The 16,824-nt window shown below is 38.0% G+C and overlaps 1 protein-coding gene across 2 annotated transcripts in view; it reads left to right on the top strand.

The window, feature by feature from the left end:
• Positions 1-565: 565 nt before the first annotated feature.
• Positions 566-16,824, top strand: part of PITPNB (phosphatidylinositol transfer protein beta) — a 63,065-nt gene continuing 46,806 nt past the window's right edge. For both annotated transcript variants that reach the window (XM_063086419.1, XM_063086420.1), the window contains exons 1-6: positions 566-651; positions 5,235-5,265; positions 8,094-8,239; positions 14,658-14,749; positions 15,395-15,402; positions 16,028-16,102. In XM_063086419.1, the coding sequence (XP_062942489.1) occupies positions 632-651; positions 5,235-5,265; positions 8,094-8,239; positions 14,658-14,749; positions 15,395-15,402; positions 16,028-16,102 (372 nt within the window). In that variant the 5' untranslated portion in view covers positions 566-631. The remainder of the gene's footprint in view (positions 652-5,234; positions 5,266-8,093; positions 8,240-14,657; positions 14,750-15,394; positions 15,403-16,027; positions 16,103-16,824) is intronic.

Genomic DNA, 16,824 nt, shown 5'->3' with positions numbered 1-16,824 from the left:
GCCCCCACCAAGGTCAGTACTGGTCAGACGGCTGCACTCACGAGGCGTGTGGAACACTCAAGTAAGCCGTGAACAAGGTGAACATCCTCCTGCGGAATCTGAGGTGACAGAGCCGGGAACCCGGCGTCGTAGGCCTGCAGGACCCACCAGAAGTCCTTAATGTGAACTTCGGAAGAGAAATGGTCAAGAAGACGGACCCACTCTCAGAAGAGCTAAAGAGAGCTGAGCACCGGTCAACGCAAAACGGCTTCCAAGGAACCAACTAGAAGACTCACCGGAAAGCGTAGGATGCACAGACGCCCGGAGGGACCTAGGCTGGAGGGAGGAGCTCTTGGAAGCTCACGAGCGTGCGCGCCCCGAGCTTGCGCAGCCGCAGTAGAAGGCGCTCGCACTCCTGCAGGCCGCGCAGGGGCGGCCGAGGCCCCGCGGCCCCGGGGTGGGGCGCGTATGTGGGAGGAGCTAGCCACCCTCGCGCGCTGACGCAACGGGTCGCGTCGGAAAAGTGTGAATGCGCAGGCGCGGTGGTGGTTCGGCAGGCAGGGAGGTGGGGCTGCGCAGGCGCCGTGAGAGGCGGTAGCGGCGGCGGCGGAGGTGGTGCTAGCGGCGGCAGCTGTGAGGGGGTTCCGGGACGATGGTGCTGATTAAGGAATTGTGAGTGGGTCGGTGGGCGCAAGCGAGCATCCGGGATGGCGGTGGCGGGAGATTTACTGATTGAGAAGTGGCGTAATGTTCCGAAGACGGAGTGAGCCCCGGGCTGGCGGGTCCCTGCGCGCGCCCTTTCCCCCCCGGCACGCGCCTTCGGCCCATCCGAGGCCCCATCCACTGCGCGCCCCCAGATCCTCCAGGCATTGCTGTGGTAACACGGCCGCCCTTTCCCCCGCGGCGCAGGCGGCTGGGTCTGGGCCCGGGCGCGTGGCTGGGGAAGGCGCGGCCGGGAGTTTCCGCTGGGACCCGCCTTCTCCCCAACCGCCCACCCCCAGTCTAGGTCTGGACCCACTTTCAGGCCTGCTGGTGGGACGGAGTCGTAGTCCAAGGGTGGGGGGAGACGCAGTGGGTCTGGCTGTGATTTATCGTCGGGGGTGGATCCTGCTTGTAACCGGAGGGAGATGAGCTTGCCAGGTGAAGGCAGTCCTGGTGTCGGGACTGGAGGTGGGACGTTGGCGCCCTGAAGTTCATGCAGGAGCCGGCAGTCCGGAAATCTGTGCTCCTCTGGGCAGTTCAGTTGCCTTGACAGGGGAGCCATCTCTCTACTCTGAGTCTCAGTTTCCCCGTCTTTAAGATTAGGTTACACTCTGGGTCGCATCTATTTCACGGGTTTGAGGTGAGCAGTTAACACGTGGTCAGTCGAGTGGAGGGGTTTCCAGGTGCATCAGACCAGCCAAGTAATTTTGTTAAAAAATTACGGCTTTTTCCATTGGCACGGACTGTGAACATCGCAGGAAATCTGGTTGTCAGTGAATGTTCAGCTGTCACAGCTTGTTCGTGTCGTCAGCATACCTTGGGCAACTAGGGATTTCGAGTATGCCCATTCTTTGTCGTTTTTTAAATTCTCAAAAACCTTTTGACTTAATTTAGCTGTCTCCAGCCACCTTATATTCAGTTCTCAAATTTCCTTTAAAAAGTCACTCGTCACTTTTCTGCTTAAAACCCTCTAAAGACTCACTGTCTCAGCGAGCCTTTGCAGCAGCCTGCAAGATCTTATACTATTTTGTTTTCTGCTCTGTCCTCGTTTACTACCTTTTCCTTGACCATTCCAGCCTCACTAGCTTCCTTGCTATTCTTCCACTATAGGAATAAACTCAGTTCATGGCCTTTCCACTTGCTTTTGTTCCTTCTGCCTTAAATGCTCTTCCCTCAGCTCAATTCACCTCCTTCCAGGCCTTTGCTCAAAAGTCACCTTCTCAGGGAATCCCTTTTTGCAAACCTAATTGCAGCTTCCGCCATTTGGTACTTGCCTTCCCTGCTTAGATGACTTCCATAGCATTTATCACCATGTAACATGCAACACAATTATTATTTTTTTCTATTCTCCTGCTAGATGTATTCAAGCTCCATGAATTTATTTTGCTCACTCCCATATCCCCTGCCTTTAGAGTAGTAGGTGCTAAATAAACATTTGTTAAGTGAATTGATAGAAGTTATAACTTTGATCAATGATAGGGATCCTGAGAAAAGACATGTTTTTGCCTTTTGGTGTAGAGTGAAATTTTGCAGTTAAAGCTTATTTGTAATACTGAACTTTGGGTTTATATAAAACTTTTCTTCCAAGTCGTTTATACAGTGTATCTGGCAAGTGTTATCTCATTTATTACTCTGACATGTATCTGATGTAGGTAAGTGGCAGATATTAAGACAAATAGAAGAAATAAGACAGAAAGAAATTGACTTGGCTCAAGTCACATAGCAAGTGAATTGAAAAACTGGTTTTAGATCAGAGATTTAGTGGTTTTTCTTTTGAGCTATTTCCTTCCTTCAAGAATGTGAATTAAGTGTTCAGTAGATTCTTTCCCTATTACAGTTATGTGAATAGTATCAAGCTAACTCGTGGAAAGCAACTTCCATTAGGAATTTGCACACTATGCTTTTTGCAAACCTTTACTTTCATTATAAAAATTTAAATGTACCAAGGTAACTAATGTTGAAATGTGCCCAAAGTCTAATTATTTTTCCTAAGGAGTTATAAATTTCTTGATGTTCATTCCTCATGTATGTCTCCCCTAGGTTTATTTTTCTTCTAGACTTTTTGAAGGTAGAGGCTGGTTATTTAACTATTTCGAGTATCTAGCACAGCATCTAGTACACTATAAATGCTTGGTGTTGTTGAATGAAAAAATGATTCTTCCTGCTCTCAAATCAACTTTCTAAAATTGTTTTTGGTTAGGAGCAATGAATAATAATAGGTCATTCCCATATGAAGATATTGGGTGGCAAATGTTCGTTTTCTTACAAAATTCCATCTTTTTTTGATAAAAATTTTAAAAGGTTAGAAATTACTTTCTGGGTGGGTGGCTTCCTTTCAAGTTATTACTTAAGCAATAGATGAAGTTGCCATTAGTGTAAAGTCCTGGTTTTAAAGGTTTGGTTGCTGGTTCCATTTGGAAAATTCATGAGGATTTTCAGAGAAGTTTGAAAAATTTTAAGATGCTGTATAAAGGTTGAATACTGCTTTTAGAATAGTAATGGAAAATCAAAATCTGTCAGTTCCTTTTCCCTTTTGCTTTTTATTAAGCAAATCTTGAAGAAGTTACTCATGATTCAGAATACCTTAACTAGTCTTTCCTTTTTTGTGAAAGAAGTTTCTCTGAAAGTGTTAAATAAAAATGCGTGTATTCCTGCTAGTGAGTATTTGTTAAAATTACTCAGTGGAGATTCTTTGGTTTTGTGAAACTTCAAGGAAGACTAACTCCTCTCTTCTTCCTTCCATTCCCTCTGTGGTCGATCATCTAAGTCCATCTTAGCCTGTAACCCTGTCTAGCCTCCTAAAGACAGCTTTTCCCCATTCTTTTGCTTCTCAGTATTTTTAACCACCTACAGATGATTTCTTCAGATCAGCTGAAGTTATGTCACTTACCTCTTGGAACAACCTTCCAAGACTTCTTATTGTCTAATGAGTTTAATGAATTTCTTACATAGTATTTCAGGCCCTGAAAATATGCTCCCAACTTATATCTTTCTAGCCTTCCATCCCCAAGTTTATTCTCTGCTCACTGAGACAGTGAGCAATTAGACAACTAAAATGATTAGGGAGTTTTAGGTATGGGAGGACTTACAACAATTTTATTCTTGATTAGAATAGAAATTAGTAAACATTGTGACTTTGAGAATGTTTTTAGATGACCATTATCAGAAAGACAAAGAGTGATGAGTGACACCTAGTAGTCAAGCAGGAAGGAATAATAGGAAACATGTTTTGTACATGTTGGACATGAAGATGATGTGAACATTCAGGAATAGATGTTTGAGGAGAATAGGGAGAGATGGGTAGGTGGAAAGTGCAACTGGAATGAAAACTAGATGTAATACTCTGGGTTATATTACTCTCTTATTTCATATTTATGTATAAGACTATTAACCAATAATATCTAGGTTGAAGAGATTGTCACTAATACAAACAATAAATTAAATGACTCTTAACTGTAAAAAAAATTTTAAAAAGAGGGCAGCTCAGGAGAAATTGGAATGAGAAAAACTACTGGGAATTATCTATAAAATAACAGTGGAGGTGACCACTGTGAGGTTTTTCCCCCTCTCTCCTTATGATAGAAACAGTTTAAATAAAATAAGTAGAGAAAAGCCTGAAAAGGAGCAGCCCCCACTCTCCCAAGAAAGTTGCTGTCTTGGAAGCCAGCTATTATCATGGGGCAATTGATATACAAGGATAGCCTTAGTTTTCAAATTTTATGGTAGAAATAATTTAAGGGATCTCCCTGTAAAAATCTGGAGATAAAATGCAATATTCTGATATAAAGTAATATACCATAATGTATTTAGAATTCATCTTCAGGACTGTGTTGTAGGTAAATGGAGCTATGATGACATCCTTTTGGTATGTCTAGTAACAAACTCTCTTGAACAGGGTCAAACACGTATCAAACTTATATTGAATCTACCCTGGAAGAAGTTATTATATTTATAAGATTCAAGGCAGTTTCCATGGAAAAGTTTTTTCTTTTTAATTCTAAAGGATCCCTTATTTTTATCTTCCTAAAGTTGAGGAGTAATTGGGTAATGGGGGGACAGTTTCTGGAAGCATTCATTCATGAGATTCAATATACATATTCTGTGAGAAGTATCATAAAAAAAAATGCACAGTATATAGATGGAGAATGAAACCATGCAAAAAATTTCATGAGTGCAACCTGGCCAGTCTACAAATAATACATTCTGTACCCCGCAATTTTCGGTGATGAGTTTTCTCTTTTTCTTTACTCTTCACAAGAATCTCTGCAACTGCATCTTTCAAGTCCTGGTACAACAATAACACTAAAACAAATGATCATTAAGATCAGGAATGGTAGTTTTATTTCCTTAGTGTAAAAACCGTTGTTTAGGGAGGTAGACATTGCAAAGACCCTCTTCCATAAGTGATATCCGTGTATTTTCAGATTTAGGGGTCCTATCTATGGTGCCATTGGATTTAAAGTAAAAGTTCTTTTAAGTCTAGAGGTCTTTGTTTTAAAGTCGACTATTATATATGTAATGTGTTGTGTTTGGTTTTTTTTTTGTCTTTTTAGCCGTGTGGTTTTGCCATGTTCTGTTCAGGAGGTAAGTCTTTTTTACTTCTGCATCATTTCATTGGTATAGTTAACTCTGGTATGTTAATCTAAACTTACATTTTCTTAGTGTACATTTACCTTTTCATTCCAGTTTATGTGACAAAATGGATTATAGTGTGTTACAGATAATTAATTGCAAATGAATTTCTTGTTACACTGCCTTGTTTTGGAAGAGTCCAAAGAATGTAGTTCTGTTAGTGCAGGAATTCTTTCTACAACATCCCAGAAAAATGAGGCTCCAGCCTCAACTGGAGTATTTTAAAGTTAGGTAGCTTGCTGCTTAGAGGAGCAGCCTACTTGACTGCTGGGCATTTTAAACATTTTAAACATTCTTTACTTTAAACCAAAACCTGCTTTTCTGTAATGTTTGATTGTTGTTTACAGTTCATTCCATTTGAGCAGTGGAAAATAAGTCTGTTCTGTCTCGCACCTGGTAACCCTTCAGATTTTCTGATGGCAGCTCTTCCTCCCTAACTCCCTCCCCCCCCCAAGCCCTTTTGTTCTATCTTAAAAGGTCACCAAGTTAAACATTCCCAGTACATTCATTGGCCTAATATAACATGACCTCTAGACTTCTTTACTAGTCTCATTACTTCATGTGGTAGTGGTGTTCTGACTATAAACAGTATTCCAGAAAAGGTCTGACCAGTAAATAAATGTGAGAGCTTATTGTCTCTCTTTGTCCACACGTGATATAGAAATACATACATCATCTATTCAGAACTTGCATGTCCTGCAGTTGTAGCTTTCTGTAGTATAGCCAAGAATGATGATAAAAGCAGAAAAGCTTCTGAGAAATCAAGATATGTGTAGCAAAACCCGTAAAACCCTCTGGGCCCTTCTGTAACTTGCATATAGTTCCCATTCCCTTAGTTATCTGGTTTTCCTAGAGTTGACAGTAGATTAGAAGCAGTGAATTGGAAGTGGGACAAAACAAACTGATAACCTAAGAAGTGACAGCTGACAGAAGACAGAAAGAAAAAAAGGCAAAAACTAAGAGTAGCTGTTTGGTAATGTTTAGTGTAGACTTGAACACAGCTGTATATATCTCAGTAGTGCCTGAGGTTTCACCACGTTAAAACACTTGAGACAAGCCAGGCACCCCTATTCTTTATTTGCACAATTGATTGTTTGAACGTGAATGTGGAAATTGACATTTGTTTCTGTGAAATTTTTTCTTTTGGTTTCAGCTGGTTGAATCAGCTTGTTGAAATCTTTGTGAGTCTTGATATCATCACACAAAATAATCTTCTCAGCTTTTTGTTATGCTCATATTTTATAAACATGCCTTCTATCTGTTGTTCTTAAAAATGAGAATGAGAGAAAGCCTAGTAGCATGCCACGAAAAATATTAGTCTGTTAGTAACATTTTTTGGACACTGTTAAATTTAGTTGTTTCTGTGTGTTCCTGACCAAGATCAAATTTACCTTTTGACTTAGAGACATTTTAATCCTGTTTTAAAATATGACAGCATTGAAAAGTACTCTTGAAGATATTTAAGAATTGTGGAATTACTATACTAACCCTAGTGTTGTGTCATGGAAAACCAAAAGGAGAAATACAGCCCCCCCCTGCAGTCTAAAATCCCTACAGGAACTTATTTTTGGAGTATTTAAGAAATATGTTTGGTTCCTCTTCCTAAACCCTTCCAAATTGAGTGTGTGTGTGTGTGTGTGTGTGTGTGTGTGTTTTTAAATTAAACTAACCTGCATGATAACATCATATCCCCATGAGCTTTTTAGATATGAGTATTTATTTACTGAGCTTAGAACTATCCCTATTTTTTGTTCCTCAAATAACATTTTTAAAATTTGGAATTACGAGTTCTTAGAGATAGATTTTTGTAGCTTTTCTTTGAAAATATGCCTAAAAAGAAGAAAAGCACTTCTTCAGGCTGTTTTTATTGGGAGGAAGAAATTGAGCCAAATTTGGAGATTGGAGATAGTGCCATGGTTGGGTCACTGGAATAAATTAGAACATGGGAACTTTGGTTTTTACTATTTGTTGAAACTGGTGACTACAGATTGCCATGGAACAATACTGCTGAATCACAGGTATTGATGTAGACTACTGAGAATTCTGGTTTACTTTAAGTGAAATAGACACTACTGTCAGCAGTTTGCTGCTTTTTATGATAACACATATATTTATAATATTTTAAAAACAGTTTCTGTTTACTGGAGAGCTTTGCAGTTAACTGTTCTGATTCTGGGTACCCAGTACTGTTTCTGTTTAGCAGAGCAAAAGCCAAATTGGACATGTCATACATAAGTCATGGGAATAAAAGACCCCAGAGGTCTACTAAAATTTGGACTATCATGGTTCTTTGGATCTTCAGGCTTGTTGTTATACTTTATATCCCTCTTTATTATTCAGAGCAGTATACTGGTTGCTCAGCTTTAATTGGTAGAGTGACAATTTTATTTCTGTCATACTTTCTTTCAGAATTTTCTAAAGTTAAATGAGATATAATACATGTGAAAATACTGTGGAAAGTACAAATGTATATTGTTCAAAAGTTGAGCCAAGTGTTGGCATTTTCTTGATAAATGAATAGTATAAAAGCACCAGAGTATTTGTAACTGGCAATTTTTTTGAATAATGGAAATCCTGTAAAATGTAGAATTTCTTAAAGCTAGGTGATCATCTGGTGTTTGTCTTCCTAAACATATTAATTTCTAATTTGAATTGTGTTTTCATATAGAACATACATGCTAAACAGTTTGGATATGTTCTCTATCTTCTATATTAAGCTTTTAGTATAGGAGATTTCTGCAGTTACTGACTCAGAAATTCTGTGCTCTTTGAAATTTCAGTATCAGGTTGGGCAGCTGTACTCTGTTGCAGAAGCTAGTAAGAATGAGACTGGCGGTGGAGAAGGAATTGAAGTCTTAAAGAATGAACCTTATGAGAAGGATGGAGAAAAGGGACAGTATACACACAAAATTTATCACCTAAAGAGGTAAGTGGGGTATTCACATTTGATGCTTACTCATTATGTTAAATAATTATGCTGTAATTACTTATGAAGTGTGTAACTACCTAACTTACTAGTAGATGTGCTGAGGCACAGTTTTTATTTTGATGTGATATTATGTTGTATTTTAATTTTTTGAGAGAACTTCCCCCTTTATTGGTATTTTTAAATTATAAGAGTTATATATTTGCTTATAATAAAAATTCAAAGAAGACTAAAATAAAACTTTAATCCCCACCCCTTGTCATTGAATATTTGTAACTGCAGAGAGAAACACTAGAATCAGTTTAGGGTTTACTCTTCGAGATCATTTTCTGTACATATTGAAAGAAGTTTTAAAAAACAGAGATGTATCACTTGTATCATTTTTAGTTTTCTACAACAAAAGGGCTAACACTGTACATATGGTTTTGTAGTTTGCTTTATTTTTTATGCAACAATTTGTCATGAATGTCCTCCATGTTATTTAATATTCATGTGATTCTTTTTAGAGCTGAGCAAAATTTCTTAGTTTCTTTTATCATTTCCTAAATGACAAGTTCACTTAGGTATTTTAGGTATTTTCTAGTTTTTGTCTTTATAAGTAATATTTCTGTGAACATGGTTGTATGTGTGTCTTTATGCCTCGGGTTACTATTCTCTAGGAGAAATTCGTAAAAAGATTGCTGGAAGGACATGCTCATTTTATCTATCTATCTATTTATTTATTTATTTTTTATAAAAGATCTAAATTGGCTTTATTGCAATTCTAGAATCGGGCAACACATTATTCCATAAAATAGAATAAATGTTCCCTCATTTAAAATTTTTATGTTACTGCCAGATTGCCATCTTAAGAATTTGATAGTATTCATTTTTTCAGTCTTTTTAATTTTTGCCAATTTTATAGGCAAAACATAGTCTAGTTTAAATTTATATTTATTAGTGAGGTTGAATGTCTTTTCAAATTACTTGACCATTTGAATTTCTTGTGTGACTTAACTATTCAGATCCTTTGTTCATTATTTTTTTCTCTTTGGTTTATCACACATTCCCTAAATTTGGTACTCTAATCTCTACCTTTATTTAACTTTATCTATATTTAATTTTGTATTTATTTTATCTGTATTTATTTATTTTTATCTATATTTAAAATAATATTTTAAAATAGAAAATGCATACAGTATTTATCTAAGGGCAAAAGATCAGTACAGTAACGGCTTTTAACAGTCCATTTTGTCAATGGTCTCCTCAGTTTATTAAAGGTAAGAGGGAATCTTTGTTCTTCTCTTTCCTTTATTCTCTTCATTTTGAAACAAATCATACTTATGTTTTTTTTTTTTTTGGTCATTCTTCGTGACTGGTAAGGGGATCATAACTCTTGGCTTGGTGTCGCCCGCACCGCGCTCGGCCAGTGAGTGCACTGGCCATCCCTATATAGGATCCGAACCCGCGGCGGGAGCACTGCTGCACTCCCAGCACCGCACTCTCCCGAGTGAGCCACGGGGTCGGCCCCTTATGTTTTGTTGAGGTCCTTAAATTTATAGATGAGCTGTAGTGATTCGTATTTTTCATATGTTCTCAGTTTAACTTCCCTGGTTGGTTTACAGGGATGCATGAATATAATAGGTATCACTTTATAGAATCTTAAATTTTATTGTTATTTTCTCTTAGAATATAACATTTTTTTGCTTCTATTGCAGGTTTGACTTGCAATAATGAAAGCAATAACTCTGATCAGACAATTATTCACAGACTGTCATTTATGGTTTTTATTAACTTATTAGCACCCTATGTATGTTTATGTAAAACATGTCAATTGAGAGAAAGTTTTGGCCTTCTAGATGGTATAGTTTACATAATATGACAGTATTGAATTTACTTATATAAACTCAGCTTACTTTTGCTAGAATTTTTGCATTACCCATTAATTAGGGACTGGCCAGCTAGATCAGTTGGTTGGAGTGCGGCTTTATAACACCAAGGTCACAGGTTCAGCCCCCCATACTGGCCAGCTGCCAAAAAAACCCAAACAAACACAAAACTACCATTAATTGAATTCTGTTAATGCTTTTGGTGTCATTATCTAAGAAACCATTGCCCAATCCAAGGTCACAAAAATTTATTTGTTCTCGTAAAAATTTTTTAGTTTTAGTCCTTACATTTAGATATTCATCGATTTTGAGTTCATTTTTGCCACCATCCACTCTTGCCCACTTCAACTGATTTTCCACACAAAGCTAGAGTGATCTTAAAACTCAAATCAGGTTGTATTCCCCTTCTTAAATCCTTCAGTGGCTTCCTATCATCCAAAGAATAAAATCTAAACTCTGGCTTGTAAGGCAGGTATTCATGTGATCTGCCCCACCCCGCCCCACCACCAGCCAGTCTTGTCTTGTTCCCCTCTGTTCTTTTGGTCACTACCATCTAGCCATGCTGGAGGCCTGCAGAGTGGCTCAAGGAGGCCAAATCTTTTGCTATCTTAGTCAGCCTGTTCCCTTTGCCTGTTCTATACCCTGTCTCCTTCACATCAGCATTGTAATTGGAGAGGCCCTCCTGACCACCCTTGCCCCACTTACTTGCCCAGTACTCTGTTCCTTAGTTTCACTGTAGGAGATGCCACAGAGTTAATTCTCTCTGCCTTTTGTTGTTTACCAGTCTGTTTCCTGCCTCTCACCCTGGTTGTAAACTCTAGGTAGGAATTGTTCCTGGTATGCTCATCATTGTGTACTCAGCCCATGGCACAATGGATACTCAGTCAGTGCTTGAATGAATGAATGAATGAGGTGCCCAGTGTATTTAAGGTTTATTGCAATGAAAATAGAAGATTAATTGCTTTATTTATGGCAAACAAATTTGGTCTTCAGATTCTTTACTGTATATTCCTACATTTTGATACTAATCCACAGTAGGATGGAGAAGGGTGGAAAAATGGAACTTTCAGCAGTTTTGTTCATTTTGTTTACAGTAGATATGAAAATTTCAAGGGAAAGGTGCAGTGTGAAATGATGTACCAAGGTTTTATTTATCTCAGGAATTGGATTTTTTTTTTTTTTTTTTTTTTTTTTTAAAGATGACCGGTAAGGGGATCTCAACCCTTGACTTGGTGTTGTCAGCACCACGCTCTCGGAAGTGAGCAACCGGCCATCCCTATATAGGGATCCAAACCTGTAGCCTTGGTGTTATCAGCACCGCACTATTCCAAGTGAGCCACGGGCCGGCCCTTCAGGAATAGGGTTTAACAAAAGGAATTCTCCTAGATCCAAAGCTCAGTGTATATTATGGTAATTTATTATGTATCTTTTAAACCATATAAGCCCTTTGTTTTCCTAATACTGCTGTGACAGTTGACTTGCCTTGAACCAGCAGGTTCACAATTGTTGCTATATTAAGGTTATCTTAATATCATCTCCTCTCAACACAATCGAACAGTTGAGTTTTACCCCAAAGTTAAATATTCTCTTTCTCTCTCTTTTTTTTTTTCCCGTGGCTGTCTCAGTGAGGGATCCAAACATTGACTTCGGAGTTACGTACACTGAGCTCTGACCAACTGAGCTACCTGGCCAGCCCTGAAATTAAATATTCTTAAAGTGTGTTCACAGTGAGAAAAGAGCCATGTATTCTTAAAGAATTTTCATGCTCTTGGGCATTATGCTATGAGTAACTCACTCTTACACAGCTGAAATCTGGACACTTTTACCTTGAAGCAAGCACTGTTATAAACCTTGGTTTATCATGAGAGAACACCATTTCATGAATAGTTTGGGAGAGCAAGAAGACAAGTGTCCTTTGAAGACACTTTTGTTAATTCAGTTAATATTTGTCCCTTTTCTGAGGCTCCCTAAGCGTGCCAAACAGAATTTCCTGCATTTTACTAAAGTGACTTACTTAGTGATTCTGAGGTGGAAAAATGATGTATATGCTTTCAGTTATATGTAAATTTGCACATTTGAACTGCCTTGTTAGGATTATATTAAGGTTGTCATTAATGAAAAATTCCTCTCCTTTAAAATAGAATTGGAATTTTATTTTATTTACCCCATTTATGCATTTTCCCCAAGTTTGGTTAGTTGATTAGATTCAGTGAGGAGAGGTGTATTTGTTAATGTTCTCATGTTAAATTTAAAAAAGTCAGTAAATCTGAAGCAAAATTAGCCTAGAAGTTTGGACTTTATTAACTAAGTCAAAACATAAAATGAAATGTTGGAATTCGCATTGTGGAAAAATGTTGGAATTCACATTGTGGAAAAAGTATCCTGGAAATAACATAGTAGGCATTTGGGAGCAAAATGAAGAAATATTAAAACTTTCTTGTAGATTTGGCTCTTGTTGGCTTTTAGGGACTGACTGCCAATTTTCTTCTATTTGAATCAGCAAATTTTAGAACATTTTATAGATATTAAAGTTTTTCACATAGCGGTTATTATAGTAATAAATAGGATAGTTAAAATATGTTCTGAGCTAGTATACAGCTATTTTTCTCCTGCCTTTTCTAAGTTGATCAACTGAACCATTGATAGATCTGTTTGTCATACTCTCAGATGAATAGGTAATCTTGTAGCTTGTCTTAAAAAATTCTCCATCTATGTTGTATTGTATCCTGATGAGACTTCACCAACATTTAAAGGGATTTTGGTTCTAGTTTTTTAGCAATGTAGGAAAATTTTTGGACTGCTCAATATTGCTTGACTTTTAATGTGATATTGTTTTCAGTTTTCTTGGCTTCATATTTCTGAAGTTTGTATGAATCGTTCCACAGTTTGAAAAGAACAGGTGATCAGAGAATTAGCCCTCCTTCATTATTACCTTTTAAGGATTTGAAGGCATGTGTAAATTTCTGTGGCCTTGGAATCTCACTTATGTTGCCATATGTTATAACACTACTTTAGCTTTTCTTTTCCAGTGATTTAATTTGGCAGAATAGTGGAACCCCCATACCATGTGCCCATTCTTATGTACTCTGGGCCTGATGATTGAGGAGGATGAACAACAGGGATGTCCACACCAATTGCTGCACAGCTCTTTGGCTGGCATGTGGTTTCTTACCATCTATCTTTCTTAGCCTGCAAAATTCAACAGAGAAACAGCAATGGTCAACTGCTAAATCTTGTTATATGGCCAGAAGTCCTCTCTGGGTCCCAAGTTTCCTTAGTTTGTTCTTTCTCTTAGTTGAGGAAATTAAGTTGTGCTCGAGAGTTCTCAGAGATGTAGTTGTGGTATGGAAAAAAAATATATAGGGCTTGACATGGGAGGGCATAGTTTTGACATATAGTTATTTAGCCACTTAAATGCTGGTTATATGAAATGATGAAATAATGCTTATCTCACATTGTTATTGGAATATCTAAATTAAGAATGGCATATGAAAGTATCCACATGAAAATATCCTTTTCAGGTTATAATTAAAAAGCAGTAATTATCATTTTTTGAGCTCTTGTATTGTGCAGTGTGCTAAGTACATTATGGATAATATCTGGTTTAATTCTCTCAACCCTGCAGAGTAGGTAATATGAACTTCAACACATGAGGAAGCTCAAAGAAGCCAAATAATATGCCCAAAGTCATACAGCTTCTAAGGGGTAATGTTGAGATTTGAATCCAGTCTGTGTGAAAAGCCCGTACACTTAAAACTACTCTTTTTACAGGAGACTCCAATTAGTAAAAATGGTCATTTTATTTGCTTTTTTTTTTTGAGTACTGGGAAGACTGATTTTTCCATTTGTTTGTTAATGAGCAGTGTTTTCTATTTGTAATGTGTTTGTGGATGTCCTTTGCTCTTTTATGTGTTGGGATCGTTACTGATTATCTTACGAATTTGAACAAACTTGTCACGTATTAATCATGTATTAATCATGTATTCAACCCTTCTCTTTCCCTAACCATACTTGAGACAAGGGGTGACATTCATTTCCAGACCTACAAAATTTTATACTTGGATATGCTTCAATTTCTTTTTTTCTACATGAGTCCTTCACATAGTTATTTTTCTTAGGTCTATTCTATAAAATGTATTAAAAGACTTTTGTTCAGAGATATTCCCATATTCTGAGTCTTTTTGCTTTAAGAAACAGTGTAATGTAATAACTACACGAGATAACTTCTTTGTTTTATTAATGTGCAGGTTGAGTAGTTTCAGTTAACTCTTAGATTTCACATCAGGGGAGTGGATGAAAAGCCCCTAAAAAGAAGAAAAAACAACTCTCTCTGTAGTTAAACATTCTTAATCTTTTTGTTACTTTTAATGTTGATTTTCCTCTTGATTACTTTGGGATTGAAATAACCTGTTGATAACAGTCTTGAATATTAGTTCATCAAATTTAGTACACGATCATCTTTTGATTATAGTACTCTTTGAAGCAGTCTGATAGGTACCAAGAGAATTGATGGTGTTGTAGAAATTTATCCAGTATCTCTCTTCTCACAGCAAAGTTCCTGCATTTGTGAGGATGATTGCTCCTGAGGGCTCCTTGGTGTTTCATGAGAAAGCCTGGAATGCATACCCCTACTGTAGAACAAGTAAGTCTGGTCCCCACCAACCCTTTCACCCTTCCACCCCAAGGATGAGGAGAGGGACTCCCAGTGCTGACGCCTTTGAGAAGGGTTACTCTGAGCAAGGCCTTCTGTGGGTTCTTGGATAGTCACTGCCTGAGTGGTGACAGAGGAGAAGCTGTATTGGGTTCCTCCCCCAGATCTTTGTGAAGGGCACAAGTTCATTCCTAGATGACAGCCTCATTGGGGTCCTTGCTGATTCCATCAGAGAGCAAATGAAAGGAAAGCAGAAATCTTAAAGGTCATCCATACTTGTGTAGTTTCAACAGTATTTTACCTGTATTGCCACATCATAGAGGAGGAATGCGACAGACTTCTGAAATAGCTTCTTATCATTTGTTAAATTAATCTTATAAGTAATGCTTTGCTTTTGTGACATTATTCTTTTTAGCAATATTTTAAAATTAGATTATTCTTCATATTTTATTTGTACTCCATAATCTAAATTAAAGTCACTTGGATAGAAACTGTTTTGCAGACATTAGCTAGTTAAACGTTCTGTGTTTTGGGGTAGTTTAGTCTTTGCGACATTATTAAGACAGATTGTTTTCACTTCAATTAATATTCTGAAATTTTTCCCCTTTTGTTGCCTGCCTCTCCATTATGCCTCAGTTGTAACGGTGAGTAATTCTATTTTTGTGTCATATAACTCTTCATTTTAAACTTCGCTTTACATAGTAATTATTTTTAGCCATTCTTCGCTTTTTTAATTAAAACTGTTCATTGCTGCATGGCTCCTCCTGTGTGCTCCTTCCACCAGCCCACATTCCACCACATGTTCTCTGTGTTAATGGGCTCTTTCCAGCTTTGTCTCAGAATCTCCCTATTGGTTTTATTTTGCTTTTGCTACTTCCTTCAAATGCAGTATTTGCTTACCAAACCTCACAGCTTCTTTATTAGCCCTGTGTGCTGCATGACGGTAGGATTGTTTAGATTATTTAAAAGCATGCAGCATTTGGTTTGCCTGACATGTCTATAAAAATTGGTAGCTAAGGGAGCCGGCCCCATGGCTCACTCAGGAGAGTGCGGCGCTGGTAGCGCTGGGGCTGCAGGTTCAGATCTTACCCTTACCGGTCAAAAAAAAAAAAAAAAAAGAATTGGTAGCTAATGATTCTTTGTCACTTGAGGATCAGTCTGCTTATATAGTGAAAGCATGGATGCTTATGCTTGGAAAGGCTTCTTCAGACATGAGCCCCAAAGAACCTGTGAAAGATCACTATCATTTTCCTGTTGTGTTTTCTGCAGAATGAATATATGAAAGATGATTTCTTCATTAAAATTGAAACATGGCACAAACCAGACTTGGGGACGTTAGAAAATGTAAGTTTCAATTCTGCACTTTCAGTGCAGAAGCCCCTGGAAACAGGAATACTGTATGTAGTCCATTTGCCATCACCAAAGCGTCAGACTACCACCTAGCCACACCAGGCTGTGTCAAATTGAGGTGAGGCAGACAAGCAACCAGAAACCCAAATGCGTTTTCCCTATCAGTCCCCTTTCCTTGGCACTTGAGTAGACTTTGGTAAAGTTGCTGTTTTTGTCAGCAACTGTCTTTATCTGGGACAGAGAGAGCATGGATAAACAAAATTCACATATAATCCACAGCTCAATTAAAGCCATTGGTTTTAGATTGCTTTCATTGTTGTGTATTTGCCAGAGCTGCTCTACATAGCAGAATTGATTGCTTTGATTTTCACATCCACCCCAATTTTCTGGGATATGGGTTAACATCAGAGAGATGACCAAAAGGCAGGAGAGAGAGAAGGTACTTTGAATAACTTACAAAAATGTTGACAAGCTCCTGACTTAAATTACTATAAGTTGGTGCTCATTTATCTCTAAGGTAGGTTTCCAGAGTGTCAGTTAGGACTCAAACATAGTCATTAACTGTTGGTAAGGTTTGTCATAGAACTTGTGAGGGCATCTGGTATAGTTTGATGCCCTTGACCCAGTGGTTCTCAAAAATGTGGTTGCTGGACCAGCAGCATCTGGGAATTTGTTAGAAGTGCAAATACTCAAGCCCCACCCCAGAGCTACTGAAT

This window comes from Cynocephalus volans, chromosome 2, assembly GCF_027409185.1.
Source record: "Cynocephalus volans isolate mCynVol1 chromosome 2, mCynVol1.pri, whole genome shotgun sequence".
NCBI classification, from domain to species: Eukaryota; Metazoa; Chordata; class Mammalia; order Dermoptera; family Cynocephalidae; genus Cynocephalus; species Cynocephalus volans.
This window is presented reverse-complemented; position numbering and strand designations above follow the sequence as displayed.